General features: G+C 48.8%; 1 protein-coding gene across 1 annotated transcript in view; it reads left to right on the top strand.

Moving 5' to 3' along the window:
• Window positions 1–17,878, top strand: part of STX8 (syntaxin 8) — a 295,947-nt gene that overhangs the window by 51,672 nt on the left and 226,397 nt on the right. Inside the window, exon 5 of the mRNA XM_062216055.1 lies at window positions 9,388–9,512. Within this exon, the coding sequence (XP_062072039.1) occupies window positions 9,388–9,512 (125 nt within the window). The remainder of the gene's footprint in view (window positions 1–9,387; window positions 9,513–17,878) is intronic.

Here is a 17,878-nt window from a genome sequence, read left to right as displayed (position 1 = left end):
TTAAGCCTTTTTTGGTCCCTAGAGTACCAGCTTTAGAAGATCAGGCGTTTGTGTTTTGTTCACTTGCAAGCCTCTGGGTTAGTGCCTCATGCTTAGAATATTCAGCACAGGCCGGCGCCGTGGCTCACTAGGCTAATCCTCCGCCTGTGGTGCCGGCACACCGGGTTCTAGTCCCGGTTGGGGCACCAGATTCTGTCCCGATTGCTCCTCTTCCAGTCCAGCTCTCTGCTGTGGCCTGGGAAGGCAGTGGAGGATGGCCCAGGTGCTTGGGCCCTGCACCCACATGGGAGACCAGGAGGAAGCACCTGGCTCCTAGCTTCGGATCGGTGCAACGCGCCGGCCGTAGCAGCCATTTGGGGGGGTGAACCAACAGAAAGAAGACCTTTCTCTCTCTCTCTCTCTCACTGTCTAACTCTGCCTGTCAAAAAAATATTCACAGTTTCTGTTGGATGGACATAAGGACGGATGGGATGCTTAAACAGAGTGTCTGGAGTCCCTGGCCTGGCAGAAGGAGGCTAACAGTCCAGTAGACACGACTGCAGGTGTCCGCCAACCACGGATCCCGACCTTGAGTCCTGAAGGAACAGTATACTTTGGGATTGTTATTAGCAACTCCGTTGAAGTTCGGGAGGTAACGAAAAGATTTCTCTTTGCCCACACTGTGTCGGTTCCTCCCGAGTCGCCCACGAGTGGAAATCTTTCTCCCCTCTCTCCGGGTTATTCCCCAGCGCTTGTGGGGTTTTTCCCTTTGAACAACCCTCCGTTCCCTCTGGCGGCCTCCCCAGTCACCGCCCACCCGACGTGCTGCCGCAGCCTCTGCAGGTTACTGCCAGGCGTGCTCTCCGGAGGTCCCGTCCTTGTCCGAGAGCCCATTTCTGGTGGAAATTTGAGCCTTTGTGCATCTGTATTTTTTTAAAAATGACTTATTTATTTGAAAGTCAGAGTTGCACAGAGAGAGAGAGGGGGGTCTTCCATCCACTGGTTCACTCCCCAATTGGCTGTAATGGCCGGAGCTGCGCCAATCCAGAGCCAGGAGCTTCCTCTGTTTTTTCATCTTCTACTGCTTTCCCAGGCCTTAGCAGAGAGCTGGATGGGAAGTGGAGCCGCCGGGACTTGAACCGGTGCCCATATGGGATGCCGGCACTGCAGGCGGTGACTTTACCTGCTACACCACAGCGCCGGCCCCTGTGAATCCTATTTGTTCAGAGAAAGAAACTACAGAAGGAAAAACGGGTTTGAAAGAAAGGAGCTGCTCTTCCCTACCTTGGTAGCACGAGCCTCCCTACAGACTGGGCTCACCGACACACCAGGAACAGCTGCTTGGTCCTTATTGCAAACCTTCCCGACCGTGAACTGATACTTCTTCCAGACCAAATAAACATTTTGTGTAGTCACTCTGACATCTTTTTGAAATGCTAAGAAAAGCAAGCCATTTCTTGGAATCCTGTGCTGTTTCGATTCTGTATAAGAACACCCTGGCCTTGAATTCCAGCAAGCTCCGGCCTCTTTGTCAGCAGGACGTGTCCCTGCCCACGTTGCCCTAATTCAATAAGGTGCATCACTTTCTCTGAAAGTGTGACCGTGAAACCCTTCGGCGATAACCTTTGCGAGATGGATATCTGTCCAACCCGCTGATGTCGCGTGTATTTGATGAGTTCCGTTTGGTAGATAAGTTCCATCTCAAAGGGATATGGATGAAAGCAGTGGATTTATTTTTTAAAAGGTTCCAAGACGTCGGAAGGAGAGTAGTGCTTCCTTCCTTCAACTTTGCAAGAGAGAACACGACTGACTTGTTAGCCAAAAGCGAGGTTGAGCTACAAGGTGCTTTACTGACAGGATCCCCCCTCCAGGGATCCTCTGCGGCCGTCCAGTGATGCTGGTCTTTGCTGTTGTGGTCTTGAAGGAAGGTAGCAGTTGACTAAGTTTTCTTCTTGTGGCTGTTAATTTCTCAAGATAAAAATGTTACTTCTCTCCTTTTTTTTTTTTTTTTTCTTCCCCCTCTTTCTCTCTGGCTTCAAACCCCAGTGGTTTTCCCAGTTCTGTTGCATAAACATTTCCCGAATGCCGCCTCTCTGGCATGTTCCATGGCTCTGCGTTTTTGTTTTTTTTTTTTTTGGTACTGGGGATGGTGGCCTCCTTCCTCATTGAGCTCATAATTCAGGAAGGGAGGCGGATGACTAAGTAAGCAACTGCAGGCCCGCTTGATAAATGCCACGTCAGAGGTTGGGAGCACAGAGCCGCGGGAGCACCAGCGAGTGATTGATTCTAGGGCAGGGGCTTGGGGGCGGGCTCAGGAAGGGCTAAGCAGCAGGAGTGACGTTTGGGTTGGGCCTTAGGGGATGAATAGAGCTTTGCCAGATGGATCAAGGGGTGGGGGTGGGGGCCCTCCAGACTCATAGAAAAACAGGAGAGCGTGGAAGTTCGCGCCTTTGTCTGGAGAGCAGAGGAGCGGGGAAGTGTGGGGAGATGGGGTTGCAGGAGCAGCCAGGGCCCCATTGCGAAGCTGACCAGGCTCGCTCTGTAGCTCCTGGGGAGTCATGGAAGTGTTTTCGGTGGAGGAAATGGGTGGCGTGGTACCTGAGAAAGATTCTGGTATAGGCAATGATTGGGAAGGAACACAGAGACCCCATCAGGAGGCCGCGGCCACGGTGTGGTCCTCCATAGAGTTGATGAGGGTCTGAGCCAGGGTGGGACCAACAGACGCAAGAACCAGCCGTGAGGGAGGCCTGGGTCAGTGGTGAGCTGTGTCGGGAGTATGGTGATACCACTGACAAACACAGAGCAGGGAAGGGCAGGGAGGGCCGGGAGCATGATGTCGGATGAGTGGAAGAGCCAGCTAGCGGTACATCCACAGGGGCAGAAGCAGAGCCTGCCTGCAGGCGTGCGTCCTGGGCCAAGGACCTTTCTAAGTCCTCACTTAGCACGGTGCTTTTCGGTCAGGCTGAGGGGTGGGTGACCACTGCCAGCCTGGGCTGCCTGTTACACAGGATTTCTTTTTGACTGTTTGTATGCTGTCACCACCCCCACCCCCATCACCACCACCACCATCAACATCACCATCATCCTGGGATTCCAGAAGCATCCTGCGAGGGAGGGAGTGTGCGGCCCCCTACTCCTAGTTAAGAATCCACCACCATAAAGACTCCAGGGAGTCTGTCCAATTTCATTTGTGCCGAGCCTAAGTGTTTCTGGTCACCGTTGGCATCTGTCCTCATGGTGGGAAACCACTGGGGCACACAGAACTCCCCGGGGACAGACAGTGTGGGGAGAAGAGCTGCTCTTGGCAGACTTCCGGTGGAACACCAGCACTTGCTGGCAGGTGGGGGGGCAGAATCCGTCCTGCGAAGAGGAGGAGGAGTCAGTGGGCGGGGCGGGGCCTGGAGGAAGGTGAGGGAAGATAAGGATAAAGCCTGGAGAGGGGTCCAGGGAACCAGGAGTGAGGTTTGCAGGGAAGAAGGCCATAGGTGAGGGGAGTTTTAGTGGAAGATGCAGGAGTTGAATCACAGTAGGTTGAAGGGTAAACCAGGGAGTTGGGGAGTTGAAGAGTGAACCAGCTGGCTTATCCTTCAAGGGAACCTCTCATATGTAGGAGAGGATTCATATGCACACTTTGAGGGTCCATAGGATGGGGAACAGCTTGCAGAAAGCCTGATTTGTCCAATTCTGGATGAGTGAGAATGAACGATTTTTTTTAAAAAAAATGTATATATATTTTTATTTGAAAGGCAGAGTTAGAGAGGCAGCGACAAAGATATCTTCCATCTGTGGTTCATTCTCCAAATGGCCACAATGGCCAGAGCTGGGCCCATCAGGAGCCAGGAGCTTCTCCCAGGTCTCCCACGTGGGTGCAGGGCCCAAGGACTTGGGCCGTCTTCCACTGCTTTCCCAGGCCATAGCAGAGAGCTGGATTGGAAGTGGAGCAGCCAGGACTCGAACGAGGGCCCATTTGGGTTGCTGGCCCTGTAGGTGGCTTTACCCACTATGCCACAGTGCTGGCCCCATGGATGAAGGATACTCTAACAGAAGCACACTCACTATAGCTACCTATTTTGGAATTCTTCTAGATTCAGCCTCCGCCCTCCCCCAATTTTGCTCACTCTCTACTCTTAAAATTTTTTATTTGAAAGGCAGAGAGACACATGTGCTTGTTCATTCTCCGAATGCCTCGCAACAGTCAGGGCTAAGCCGGGTCAAGGCCAGGAGCCAACAACTCAACCTGGGTCTCCGATATGAGTGTCAGAGACCCAGGTATTCCAAGGTGCACCAGAGCAGGGAGCTGGAATTGGGAGCCCAGCTGGGACTGGCAGCCGGGCAGCACCGTACGGGATGCAGATATCCCGGGCAGTGTCTTAACTCGCCTGCCCTTGGCAACTCTCCTGCTTGGATTCATTCAATCAGAATTTTTCTTTTTGTGCCTGTTAACGCCTGACCAGGTTCTTAGCCTCATGGAGCTCATAGTCTAGTGTAGGGGAGAGGGAGAAAGAAGATGTAATAGCTGGCAGTTTAAGTGCGGTCGGGAGAGATGGAGCAGGATCAGGAGGGAGGGGGCTCCTGGAGATGGCATAGCCAGGAAACCTCTCTGGAGGAGACGACGTTGGAGCAGAGGTTGAGTGCAGAAGGGAGGCAGGGCCATCGACGTCAGGGACCAGTGCCTCAGCCCTGCGATGGAATGTTCTAGTACATTCTAGAGTCAGCTGGGAGCCCTGGGGCTCGTCGCTGGTTATGCTGCCAGTGATGGGAAGACCCTGGGAGGCTCTGAGCAGAGGAAGAGGCTCCGGCAGCTGTGAGGAGAGGGAGTAGAAGCAGGCGACAGGTATGCTGGGGTGGTCCCAGTGTAGACGTGGATGCTCTGAGGGCTTGGCTGATGGAGTAGATGATGTGGGGTGTGAAAGAAAGGGTCCCAGGTTTTTGGCCTGAGCCAGTGGGTGGTCCATAGTGGATTTAAACAAACTGAGAAGCTGAGGGGGAGAGAGGAATGGGTTTTGTGGGAGAAAGTACTATTTTCCCCCCTCTTATTTATGTACTTCATGAAGAAAATCTTTTTTAAAAATATCTATTTGAAAGAGTTACATAGAGGCAGAGAAAGAGAGAGCCTTCCATCTTCTGGTTCATTCCCCAAGTGGCTGAAACGACCAGAACTGGGCCAATCTGAAGCCAGGAGCTTCCTCTGGGTCTTCCCCCGTGGGTGCAGGGGCCCAAGCACTCAGGCCATTTCCCACTGCTTTCCCAGGCATATTAGCAGGGAGCTGGATTGGAAGTGGAGCAACTAGGACTCAAACCTGCGCGCCCTTATGGGATGCCGGCACTGCAGGCGGCAGCTCTACTCACTATGCCACAGTGTCAGCCCCTAGTGTTGATTTTTTTTTTAAAAAAGATTTATTTATTTGAAAGTTATACAGAGAGAAGCAGGGAGAGTCTTCCATCTGCTGATTCACTCCCCAGTTGGCCACGACATCCAGAGCTGCACAGATCTAGGCCAGGAGCTTCAAATAGCCTCTACGCCTTTGACCTGTTCTACTTGTTTGACAGTGACTCATGTACAGAATCCCACATGACTCCTATTTTGTTGCAGAGGGAGATGAAGTTGAGTGGTTATTACAGGATTTAAATCTGAAACTTTTACCTCTTGGATACTTGAGGCTACTCACTTAAAAGTAAGGCTTTAAAGAAATCTGGGGGCTGGCATTGTGGCATAGCAGGTTAAGCAACTGCCTGCAATGCCAGCATCCCATATGGACACTGGTTCATGTCTGGACTGCTCCACTTCCAATCCAGCTCCCTGCTAATAGCCTTGGAAGGCAGCAGAAGATGGCCCAAGTCCTTGGGCCCCTGTAGCCACATGGAAGACCCAAAAGAGGCTCCTGGCTCATGGTTTCATCCTGGGCCAGCCCTGGATGTTAAGCCATTTGAGGAGTGAACCAGCAGATGAAAAATTCTCTCTATATCTCCCTCCCTCCCTCCCTCTGTGCAATTCTACCTTTCAAATATATTTTTTTAAAGAAACACATCTGCTTTTTTGATACAGTGGTAAAGGTTTACTTCTGTGTGCACTTGAGAAGAGCCGTGTGGGTAAAATCTCAGTCTGAAGAATCAAACATTTTCTTGCAGTGTTACGTGGCTTAGTCTCTTGATATCATATTCTTCTATAGGATTTAAAGTGCTAAGCTAAAAATGAAATCAGTATAGCTTTTGGGATTGACTCATTTATTCAACAGTAGTACTTCCACGAGTTCTATATGTATAGTGCAATTACTAGTATAATGATAACAGTTAACGTTTATTGAGTGATGATTTTCTGCCTAGTGCTTGTACTATGTTAAGCGCTTTGCACACAGTTCACACACTGTACCCTGCTCCCTCCGACCCCAGCACACATACACCCCAGAATCAAAACAACAACTGTAAGGAATTTATGCTTTATGGAGCCGATGCTGTGGCATAGCAGGTGAAGCCACTGCCTGTGATGCCAGTATCCCATGAGGGCACCAGTTGAAGCCCTGGCTTCTCCACTTTCAATCCAGGCCCTGCTAATGTGCCTAGGAAAAGCAGCAGAGGATGGCCTAAGTGCTTGGGCCCCTGCACCCACATGGGAGACCTGGTTGAAGCTCTTGCTCCTTGCTTCCACCTGGCCAATCACTGGCAGTTGTGGTCATCTGGGGAGTGACCCAGCAGATAGAAGACATCTTTCTCTCTGGCTTTCAAATAAATCTTTAAAAAGTTATGCTTTGTAAGGGGTGAGATTTTCATCCATTTTTGTCTATTTTTTATATCCATTGATTAGAATAATGCACACCTGATAATATGCATCGAGTGAATGTGTTTTGAATGAATGATTTATTTTTAGTTGTTATTTAATGCAGCAGCCCTGTAAGGTGGCTGTTGCAGCCTGTAGCTGTTGGTGGGTGGTGTGCTGTCGGCCGTTCACTGCGTCTGGGGAGCTGTGGGCAGTGCAGAGAGCGGTGATCTGCAGTTCCTCCCGCCTGCCTGGTGGACCTGGGATTCGTGTGTGAAAGGTTAAACAGATAGAGTAGCGGTGATTTCTAGACAATGACGGATGTGATCAGGCCTGGAAGGATGCTGAATAGTGGAGATAGGTGTGTGTGGGTATAAAACCTAGAGCTGTGTCTGTACAGAGTGAATGATTGGTGTTGCTCCTACTGCTGCTGTAACATTGTTGCCTTTTTTTTTTTTTTCTTTTAATGCCGTCAGAACTCAGGATTTAGGATTTGCCTAGATTTTTTTTTAAATTTATTTTTCTTGAAAGAGTCACACAGAGGAGAGCCAGAGAGAGAGAGGGAAGGAGAGAGGTCTGTCTTCCATCCACTGCTTCACTCCTCAATTGGCTGCAGCAGCCAGAGCTGTGCCGATCTGAAGCCAGGAGCTTCTTGTGGGTCTCCCATGTGGGCACAGGCTTGGGCCATCTTTACTGCTTTCCCAGGCCATAGCAGAGAGCTGGATGGGAAGTGGAGCAGCCAGGACTCGAACCGGCGCTCATATGGGATGGCGGCACTGCAGGCTGGGCCTTTACCCACTACGCCACAGCACTGGCCCCTTACCTAGGTTTTTGAAACCTGTAGTTCCTACTTTTTTTTTTTTTTTTTAAGATTTTGTTTATTTGAGAACCAGAGTTATAGACAGAGAGACAAAGAAAGGTCTTCTATCTCCTGGTTCACTTCCCAAATGATCATGACAGCCAGGGCAGGACCAGGCCAAAGCCAGGAGCTTCTTTCAGGTCTCCCACATGGGTGCAGGGGCCAAGGACTTGAGCCATCTCCCACTGCTTTCCCAGGCCATAGCAGAGAGCTGGATTGGAAGAGAAGCAGCTGGGACACAACCGGCGCCCATATGGGATGCTGGCGCTGCAGGCGGAGCCCAGCCTAATACACCACAGCGCCGGCCCCACATCCTCGTTATTTTATTTGTTTATTTTTTAATGAACTCAGAGCTCTAAAACGAATGTCCCTCTGTATGTTGAGGGGTCAGAGATGGTCTCCTGGACAAGCCGATTCTTGCAAGTCGGGCAGAACGTGCTTGGGTAGGGACAGGAGGGTAGGTACGTGAGAAGAACCCTGTAAACGGGCACAGAGGAGGAAAATGTTCCCTGGATAGTGAGCAGTGTGTCTGGTGAAGAGCGAGCATGTGGACTACTAGAAGGAGTAAAGGTTAAGACTGACAGTTCCCAATGTGTTGATGATGTCCTGAGTGCTCTGTTACATCCATACAATTGAACTTGAACCTCTATATTGGTGGGCAACCAACTATCCTTTAATGAGAAATTATAGGGTCATCTTTTCATGCTATACTCTGTAGTCATGACATTGTATCTGCTTAACAGATAATATTTCTTTTTTAAGATAGATAGATTGATTTATTTATTTGACAGGTAGAGTCAGAGACAAAGGCCTTTCTTCCATTGGTTCACTCCCCACATGGCTGCCACGGCCAGCACTGTGCCGATCCAAAGCCAGGAGTCAGGTGCTTCCTCCTGGTCTCCCACACGAGTGCAGGGCCCAAGCACTTGGGCCATCCTCCACTGCCCTCCCAGGCCACAGCAGAGAACTGGACTGGAAAAGCAGCAACCGGGACTAGAACTCGGTGCCCATATGGGATGCCAGCACCACAGGTAGAGGATTAGCCAAGTGAGCCATGGCACCAGCCCCAGATTTATTTATTTATTTGAAAGAATTACAGAGAAGGAGAGGCAGAGAGAGAGAGGTCTTCCATCTGCTGGTTCACTCCTCAATTGGCCACAACAGCTGGAGCTGTACCAATCCAAAGCCAGGAGCTTCTTCTGGGTCTCCCTTGCGGGTGCAGCGGCCTAAGGACCTGGGCCATCTTCTGCTTTCCTAGGCTATAGCAGAGAGCTGGATTGGAAATGAAGCAGCCAGGACTCGAACTGGCACCCATGCGTGATGCTGGTGCCGCAGGTGGTGGCCTTACCCACTACGCCACAGCGCCAACCCCAATAGATAATATTTCTACCTTTGGTGTATGAAAAAAAATTCTTAAATATGAGAGTGACACACTACCTACTGTGCTAACAAGGCACCTACTTTGTCTTCAATAAAAAGTCCATTTAAGAACTCCTTTCCTAATCTCTGTGTGGTTATGGGCTCCGGTACCTCTTGGAGGATTAGTGTGAGTGTTAGGTTCTCCCATCATCTCTCTTGCAAGCTGTAATTCCTTGGACCAGACTTGGACCTTGTTCATTCCTGTATCTCTCAACAGCACTGGAACACAGTTCCTGGCATAAACCAAGGATGCCGTAAATTGTGGTCAGGTTGAATTTTCAGAGCACGTGAGGCTGGGCCTCTCTGCACCTGTGGGAGCGGTTTGCAGCTGAGCTGTGTTTTCTGCTGTATGTAATGCATTTAACATTGTTCTCAGGTCCAGTCTGATGAGTGAAGAAGCTAAGCGAGGAGCGCCCAACCCTTGGCTCTTGGAGGAGCCAGAGGAGACCAGAGGCTTGGGTTTTGATGAGATTCGGCAACAGCAGCAGAAAATTATCCAAGGTACTGAACACCCCAAAGAGTGTGGGCTTAGAAGTAACCTTGCCAGCTTTTTGCAACAGCCTTGAATGTCCCTTAACCCCCACTGCAAATGAGAGCGAAAACTGTTGGCCTTTTAAGGCTCTTGGGATCTTCACGCCTCAGAATACCTGAGGAGTAGACGTGGGCCGTCACCCACCCCGCAGCTCACGGAAGCAGGCATCTGCCTTCGGGCCTGAGCTGGTCTCATGCTGACGAGTCTGGGCTAATTTGATGTGTGTACCTATAGCTTTTTTTCCGAACGCAAGACTCCATCTTTTTCTTCTGTAAAATAAGTCAGTTTGGTTTTTACCTTCAAGTTCATCTTGCTCAGTAGCTTTTAAGCCTAATTTTTTTTTACACTGCAAAAAGATCATCTATTTACATGAGTGATTTAAAGACATTATGGTTTTCTTTACAAACAGATGCTAATTGTTTCTTTTTCAACCTCTTCTGCTTTTCAAACTTGAGAAGCAATGCATGATTGCCATACATAGTTCAAGCCATCTAGGGCTAGGAAAGATGACAAACCCTCTAGATTGCTTCTCCAGTCTCAGCCTGGGTTCAGTGGGGCCAGAGATGTTTCCTCAGATGTGGATCCATGGACATACATGTATTCAGTGTAACACGTGAGAGATACAGGTATCTCCTGATAGGTGTATCATCCACACCTTTTTTTTTTTTTTTTTTAAGACATTTATTTGAAAGGCAGATTTAGAGGCAGAGGCAGAGAGGGAGATCTTCCATCCGTTGGTTTCCTCCCCAGATGGCTGTGATAGCCAGAGCAGGGCCGATGCAAAGCTAGGATCCAGGAGCTGCTTCTGGGTCTCCCACGTGGGTGCAGGGGCCCAAGGACTTGGGCCATCTTCTCCTGATTTCCCAGGCCATAGCAGAGAGCTGGATTGGAAGTGGAGCAGCCGGCACTAGAACCAGCACCCATATGGGATGCTGGCACTGCAGGTGGTGGCTTTGCCCGCTGTGCCACAGCACTGGCCCTCTTCCACAGCTTTTAAAAAATGTAGTGTGTCATGGACATGTTTCATGTCAGTATATACAGGTATGATCTTTGTAATTCTGCTTTTTAAAGATAGCTTTATTGAGATGGAGTTGATGCTATCATAAATAGCACACATTTGAATTGGATGATTTGGGACGCGTTGACACACATCTACAAACCCGCAAAACCCTCAGTACGATCAGAGCAAACATACTCATCACTCCCAAAGATTTCCTCCATGTCATTTTGTAATTCTCCTTGCTGCTTCCCTCATTCCTAGACAACTGCTGTTCTGCTTGCTGCCACTCTAAATTAGTGTCTCTCTTCTGTAATTTTATATAAAGAGTCCTCCAGGCGCGCTCCCCGGGGGAGGAGGAGGAGGGAGGTCTGGTTTGTTTCTCTAAGTGTTCATGTTTCACGTGGCAGTATTTTGTTCCCTTACAGTGCACTGTGCCATGGTATGCCTCTGTCACAAACTGTGTTATCCAATCACCTGTTGATGGGTATCTGGGTTCTTTTTGGTTTGGGGCTGTTATACATAAAGCTGCTATGAGCGTTCAGGTGAAGGTCTTTGGACATCAGTTTTCATTTGTCTTAGGTAAATACCTATAAACAGCATGATTGAGTCAGGCAGCAGGTGTCTGCTTTAACATTTTGTCACTGGCAAATTGTCATTGTGCACAACGTGATGCTTTGGAAAACGTATACATCACAGAAAGGGTAAATTAAGCTAACATTTGTATTGTGTTACATACTTATTTATTTGCGGTGAAAATGCCTAAAAATTTACTCTGAGAAGTGCGGCTGAGATGCTGATTGGGATGCCTGCAGCCCATAGCGCAGTACTTGTGTTGGATATCTGGCCCTGGCTCCTGGTTTCAGCTTCCCACTGAAGCAGACCCAGGGCAGGCGGTGGGGATGGCTCAAATAATTGGGTTCTTTTTTTTTCTTTGTCAAATATTTATTTCAAAGGCAGAGCTACAGAGAGAGAGGGAGAGACAGATATTCTATCTGCTGGTTCACTCCCCCAAGTGGCCATAATGGCTAGGGCTGGGCCAAGATGAAGCCAGGAGCCAGGAGCTTATTCCAGGTCTCCCATGTGGGTGCAGGGGCCCAAGGATTTGGGCCATCTTCCGCTGCTTTCCCAGGTGCATTCGCAGAGAGCTGGATGGGATGAGGAGCATCCAGGACACGAACTGGCACCCATACGGGATGCTGGCGTCACAGGCGGAGGCCTAACCTGCCAGGCCACAGTACTGGCCCCTCTCTCAGCAGTTTTCAAGGGAGTTAGCCACCGTGTTGTACAACAGATCTCTTGACCAGCGTTTTGTGACCAACATCTCCCAAATCTGTCCATCCCACCCCCACCTCCCAGCTCCCAGTGAGCACCATCCTACTCTCTGCTTCTCCGAGTTTGACCTTTTGGATTCCACACCTCCGTGAGTTCACATTTGTCTTTCTTGTCCCTGGCTTCTTTCTCGTAACATGATGGCCTCCAGGTTCACCCACCTTGTTAAAAATAACGAGGTTTCCTCCTTTGTGAAGGCTGAGTAGTACTCCCTTGTGTCGTAGGCTGAATCTGTATCACAATGATTTGGAGTCATGCCGCATTGAACATAGGAGTGCAGACAGTTGACATACACGGATCTTCTTTCCTTTGGTTATTGGGTATGTGCCCAGTAGTGGAGTCGCTGGGTCATATGGTAGTGCTCTTTTTCATCTTTTGCACTATTTTCCACAATAGCTTTATTAATTTATGTTCCTATCAGCAGTGTACAAGGATTTCTTTCCCCACATCCTTGCCAGTGATTGTTATCGTTTGCCCTTTTTGATGAAAGGCATTCTAACAGTTGTAATAGCTCATTGTGGTTTTGATTGGCATTTCCTTGATAATTAGTGATGTTGGGCATTTTCCCATATAATGGGCCTTTTGCACATCTTTTGAGAAATGTCTGTTCAGGTCCTTTGACCATATTTTGATCCAGTTAATTAACTATTGAGTTGTTTGAAGTTTTTTTAAGGAGGTACTTTTTTTTTTTTAATTTATTTATTTGAAAATCAGAGTTACACAGGGAATGAGAGGCAGAGAGAGAAAGGTCTCCCATTTGCTGGTTCACTCCTCAAATGGCCTCAACAGCCTGAGCTGGGCCAATCTGATGCCAGGAGCCAGGAGCCTCTTTGGTTCACTCTTGCAGTGACAGCAAAGGCTGGGGCTGGACCAAGCCAAAGCCGGGAACCTGGAACTCCACCTGGGTCTCCCACATGGGTGGCAGGAGTCCACGTCGTTGGGCCATCTTCTGCTTTTCCAGGCACCTTAGCAGGGAGCTGGATAGGAAGCGGAGCAGCCAGGACTGGATCTGGCTCTCCAACATGGGATGGTGGTGTCGTAGGTGGCAGGCTAGCTCACTGTGCCACAGTGCCAGCCCCTACACTGCCAAACCAATTTCAAAAGTGACTGCACCATGTTACATCCCCAGCAGGAGCGTATAAGGGTTCTGGCTGTTTCTCATCCTCACCAAAACAGTAGGCGTGCAGGTGCTATCTCACTATGATGCTGATAGCCGGCGCGCTCATCACTGCTGGCTCTGCCTCTGCCTGTTTGCCATCTCTGTCTTCATTAGTTAAGTGTCTGCTCAGATGGCTTACCCATTTTCAACTGGGCTGTCTGTTAGTGTGCAAGAATTTTTAAAGATGCAGTTTTGCCTATGTTTTGAGTCAGGTGCGTGTTTCCCCTACCTTATTTCCCCTAGTCTTATTTTACCTTCTTTATCCTCTTGACCGTGTCTTTCACAGACGGGCTCCTAAGTTTTATAAAGTTCTTGTGTGGTTTGTGTTTTTGGTTGTAAATAGGAAATCACTGACCAGCCTGGAGCAACAAAATGTGCTGCTTTGTTTATTTCTAGAAATTTTGTGGTTTTAGGTTTACACGTTAGATCTGTGATCTACTTTGAATTTATTTTTTTGTATCATGAGATAGGGATAGAAGTTCAGTGTTTTGTTTTTGCCTGTGGATATCTGATCTAGCATCATTTTTTAAAAGAAGACTATCCTTTCTCTACTAAATTGCTCTACTTTTGTCAGAAAAGCCAATGGACCATGTATATATTGGGCTAATTTTGGACTCCTTTCTTTTTTATTTGCATATTTGTTTCACTTGATTATTGTACCTTTATGACAGTTTTTTTTTTAATACACTTAAGAATTTATTTGAGAGGTAGAGTTACAGACAAAGGAAAAGGTCTTCTGTCTGCTGGTTCACTCCCTAAATGGCTGCAGCAGCTGGAGCTGAGCAGATAGGAAGCCAGGAGCTTCTTCCAGGTCTCCCACACAGGTGCAGGGGCCCAAGGACTTGGGCCATCTACTACTGCTTTCCCAGGCCACAGCAGAGAGCTGGATTTGAAGAGGAGCAGCTGGGACACAAACCAGCGCCCACATGGGATGCAGGTGGAGGCTTAGCCAATTATACCACAGCGCTGGCCCCTATCTTAAATGTTTTTAAGTACTTGAAGGGGGGGAGGGGCAGGTAGAGATACTGGAGGCATCATCTGGCTCCCAGGATGCATTAGCCGGAAGCTGGGTGAGAAGTGTAGGAGCCAGGACTTGAACTGGCACCCTGATACAGGATGTGAGTGTCTCAGACAGTGACTTAATCCCCTGTGCCACAGTGTATGCCAATCCAGCGGACAGAGCTTTAAGTCAGATAGTATAAGCTGTCCAACTTAGTTCTTTTTTAATTGAATATTGTAAATCTTTTATACTTCCATGTGTATTTTAGGATCTGCTTTCAATTTCTACAACAAAAAACCTCCTGGAATCTGGATCTGGATTACGCTGGGTCTTTGAATGAATTCATGGAACAGTGATATCTTAACGTCAAGTCTCCCAGTCCATGAACGTGGTACATCTCTGTCTAGTTCTTTAATTTTCTTAGCAATGCTTTTTGATTGTCACTCAACTATCTTGTACATCTTTTATCAGATTTACCCCTAAGTATTTCTGTTTTATTCAATTGTGAATGGCATTAAAATTTTCAATTTGATTATCGCTTGTATATGCATAATTTTTTAAAATATTTAATTTATTTGAAAAAAGGAGGAGGGAGAGAAGGAGACAGAAACGAAGGGGGGCATTGGTTTAACCCATTGTGCTGCAACACTGGCCCCTATCATCGATCTTGTGTATTGACCTTGGATTGTACAACTTTGCTAAAGCTCACTAATTTGGTCTAATAGATTATTTTTCAGGTCAGTATGATTTTTTTTCCCCACACAAATGACCATGTCATCTGTGAATAAAGACAGTTGTATTTCTTCATTTTAATATGGACTTATTTATTTTTCTTGTCTTATTACACTAGCTGCACCTCCTGTGCGGTGTTGGATAGCAGTAGCGCGAACACTCAACCTTGTTTCTGACCTTAGTGGGATGCCAGTTATTGTGGATTTTTCTCTGTTACTGGATGTGTGTGTGTGTGTGTTTCTAGAGATGCTCCTGAGAGCTGCAGTGGGATGCAGTTACTTGATTCTTGCTTCGTAAGGCAAACCAATGAGGTGTTTATTTTAGAGCGGGAGTCGGCAAACCATGACCCATGGGCCACATCTGGTCTGCCACTTACTTGTGTGGTCTGCCAATTAAACAAACAAAATACTCTAATTTTCAAACGGTTGAAAAATAACCAAAAGAAGAGCATGTTGGCCAGTGCTGTGGCTCAATAGGCTAATCCTCCACCTGCGGCGCCGGCACACCAGGTTCTAGTCCCGGTCAGGGTGCCGGATTCTGTCCCAGTTGTCCCTCTTCCAGGCCAGCTCTCTGCTATGGCCTGGGAAGGCAGTGGAGGATGGCCCAAGTCCTTGGGCCCTGCACCCCATGGGAGACCAGGAGAAGCACCTGGCTCCTGGCTTCGGATCAGCACGGTGCGCCGGCCACAGCGGCCATTGGAGGGTGAACCAACGGCAAAGGAGGACCTTTCTCTCTGTCTCTCTGTCTCTCTCACTGTCCACTCTGCCTGTCCAAAAAGGAAAAAAAAAAAGCATGTTGTGACTTAAGAATCACGAAATTCAGAGCTTGGAGTTGTACACAGCTGTATGGGAACACAGCCGTGCTTGTTGACTTGTGTGTCACCTGCAGGTGCTCTCTCCGTGCAGTGGCCGAGCTGAGCAGTTGCACTAGGGACCACAGGAGCCACAAAGCATAAAATACTCACTGGCCCTTTCCAGGAAATGTATACTGACTGCAGTCCTGAGGGGGGTTTCCCCCACGACTGAACCAGAGCCACGCTGAATGCTCCATCTGATGCCCCCACGAATTGTGACCTGGTTTATAGGACTAGGAAGCAAGTCTGACCCTGTCTGGGCTCAGAGGATCCGCCCTGTGCCCCTCAGAGCAGTTCTTCTCCCCAGCGTGGGGAGTCTCCTCACGGGCGAGCCCTGACCAGCACCAGGTGAAGGCTCCCAGGGCCCCGTGCAGCTCTGCAGAATTCCCCCTCTGCCTTTCTCTTCCGGGTTCTATGCCCTGCCCACTCTAGCTGCCCCCCTCCCTTGCCCTAGCCACACTCTGCCAACCCAAGAAACCACCCCTTCCCTGTGGTGGAGAGCTCTGGCCAAGGCAGTGATCTGTGGTCGTCTTGAAGCTCATCCCATTGGTTGCCCACCTCTCGGGGATCACTGCTCTTGGTTTCCCCACACCCCTATCTTGAAGCTGCTGTTCCATGTTTTTCATCCTTTGTTTGGGGCCGAAAGGAAATCTGGTCCTTGGCCAGGGGCAGAAGCCTCATTCCATTTTCAGCTCCGTTTGCGTAGTGAAATGGTCTGGTAACAGCCAGCCTGTGCCTCTCTGTATGTCCCGTGCTGTATCCTTCACCCACGGCCGCGTTTGAAGGAAAGCTGAAAGGGAGACAGCTCTCCACATAGCGCAGCCAATCACGCGCAGCACATTCTTCCCCAGGATTCACGGTTCCGAAAGAAGTGCCTTGCAGCTAATACTAAAGGATTTGCTGGCATTGTTTGCCAAGAAAAGTGTCCTTGTGTCTCTGAGAAGGTGCTACGTTCAGGGATTGTTGTAGCAGAGATGTGACAAGATGCCCCTGTGAGTTTTTGTCACCAAGTTTCCAAAACAGAGAGCCATCTTTCTGAGCTCCTGGCCCTTTGAAAGCTGGCCTTGGAGCTTGGTGTGTGTGTGTGTGTGTGTGTGTGTGAGAGAGAGAGAGAGAGAGAATGAATGAATGAATGAATGAATATGAGGGAGACTCCCAGCACATCTTGCAGGTCAACTTCCCTCTCCTACCCTCACCTCTGTCTGTGGCCTGTCCCATCCTCTTTGCTTTGCTAGCAAGCTGGTTTTCAAGGGTAAACACAAAAATGGAAGTCAGCTTCGTACACAAACCCTTAATTAGCCTTTTGTCTGCCTCAGGAATCCTGGTGCTGTGCTGAGGTTGCTATGGCTTTGCTCCACTGCCAGCTCCTGCGCTAGATGAGAATCCTGAAAGGTCATCTCCAGCGTCCTTTTGCCCGTGCGGTGTGCTGGCCTTTCTGTACATCGGATGACACGTGAAAGCACTTTGGAAATCATCCCGAGGTTAGGTGTTTGATCCGGCGGTCAAGAGGCCAGTTAGGACCCCCGGGCCCCACACTGGGGTGCCTGGACTCAAGCCCTTCTCCATCTCCTCAAAGTCCAGCTTTTGTGAGCGCAGATCCCGGGAGGCAGCAGTGAGGCTCCAGTAGCCGGCTTCCTGCCACCCATGCGGGAGACCCGGATGGAGTTCTTGGCTCCTGGCTTCGGCCCTCAACACGTTGTGGGCATTGGGGGAATGAACCACTGGATGGGAGCTCTCTCTTCCTGTCTCTCTCTCTAACTCTCAAAAAAAAAATGGGGGGGGGTAGTTTTTACAAAGATCACTATAAGGTAACACTTGATCGGTGGTACCTGCCTTGGAGGGCACTGGGTGCCGCCTTTACCTAACCTAGAAGCTGGGCCTCCTTGCCGCCAGTTAGCCAATCCTGACTTCCCTACTGTAAGCTGTAATTGGAGGCATAAATGAGCATTAGGCAGAAGAATGCTGTGGGGAAGACAATAACTTGACTGTTGTAAAAAATCTCTAAGAACCGAGGAAGGTGACTGGTTGGTTGGTGTGGACTCTTGTTCCTGAGTTGGACAACAGACCTTGGAGAGACATGCGGTTCCATTCTCCTTTTACTCAGAGGAGTCTGTTGAGGGGTTTTTACTTAGCTTCATTTAGTCCTAGCATTATTTTATAGATGCTCTTTATATATATATATATATATATATATATATATATATGTATATATATATATATAAATTTTTTTTTGACAGAGTAGATAGAGAGACAGAGAGAAAG

Source organism: Lepus europaeus, chromosome 18, assembly GCF_033115175.1.
Source record: "Lepus europaeus isolate LE1 chromosome 18, mLepTim1.pri, whole genome shotgun sequence".
NCBI lineage: Eukaryota > Metazoa > Chordata > Mammalia > Lagomorpha > Leporidae > Lepus > Lepus europaeus.
This window is presented reverse-complemented; position numbering and strand designations above follow the sequence as displayed.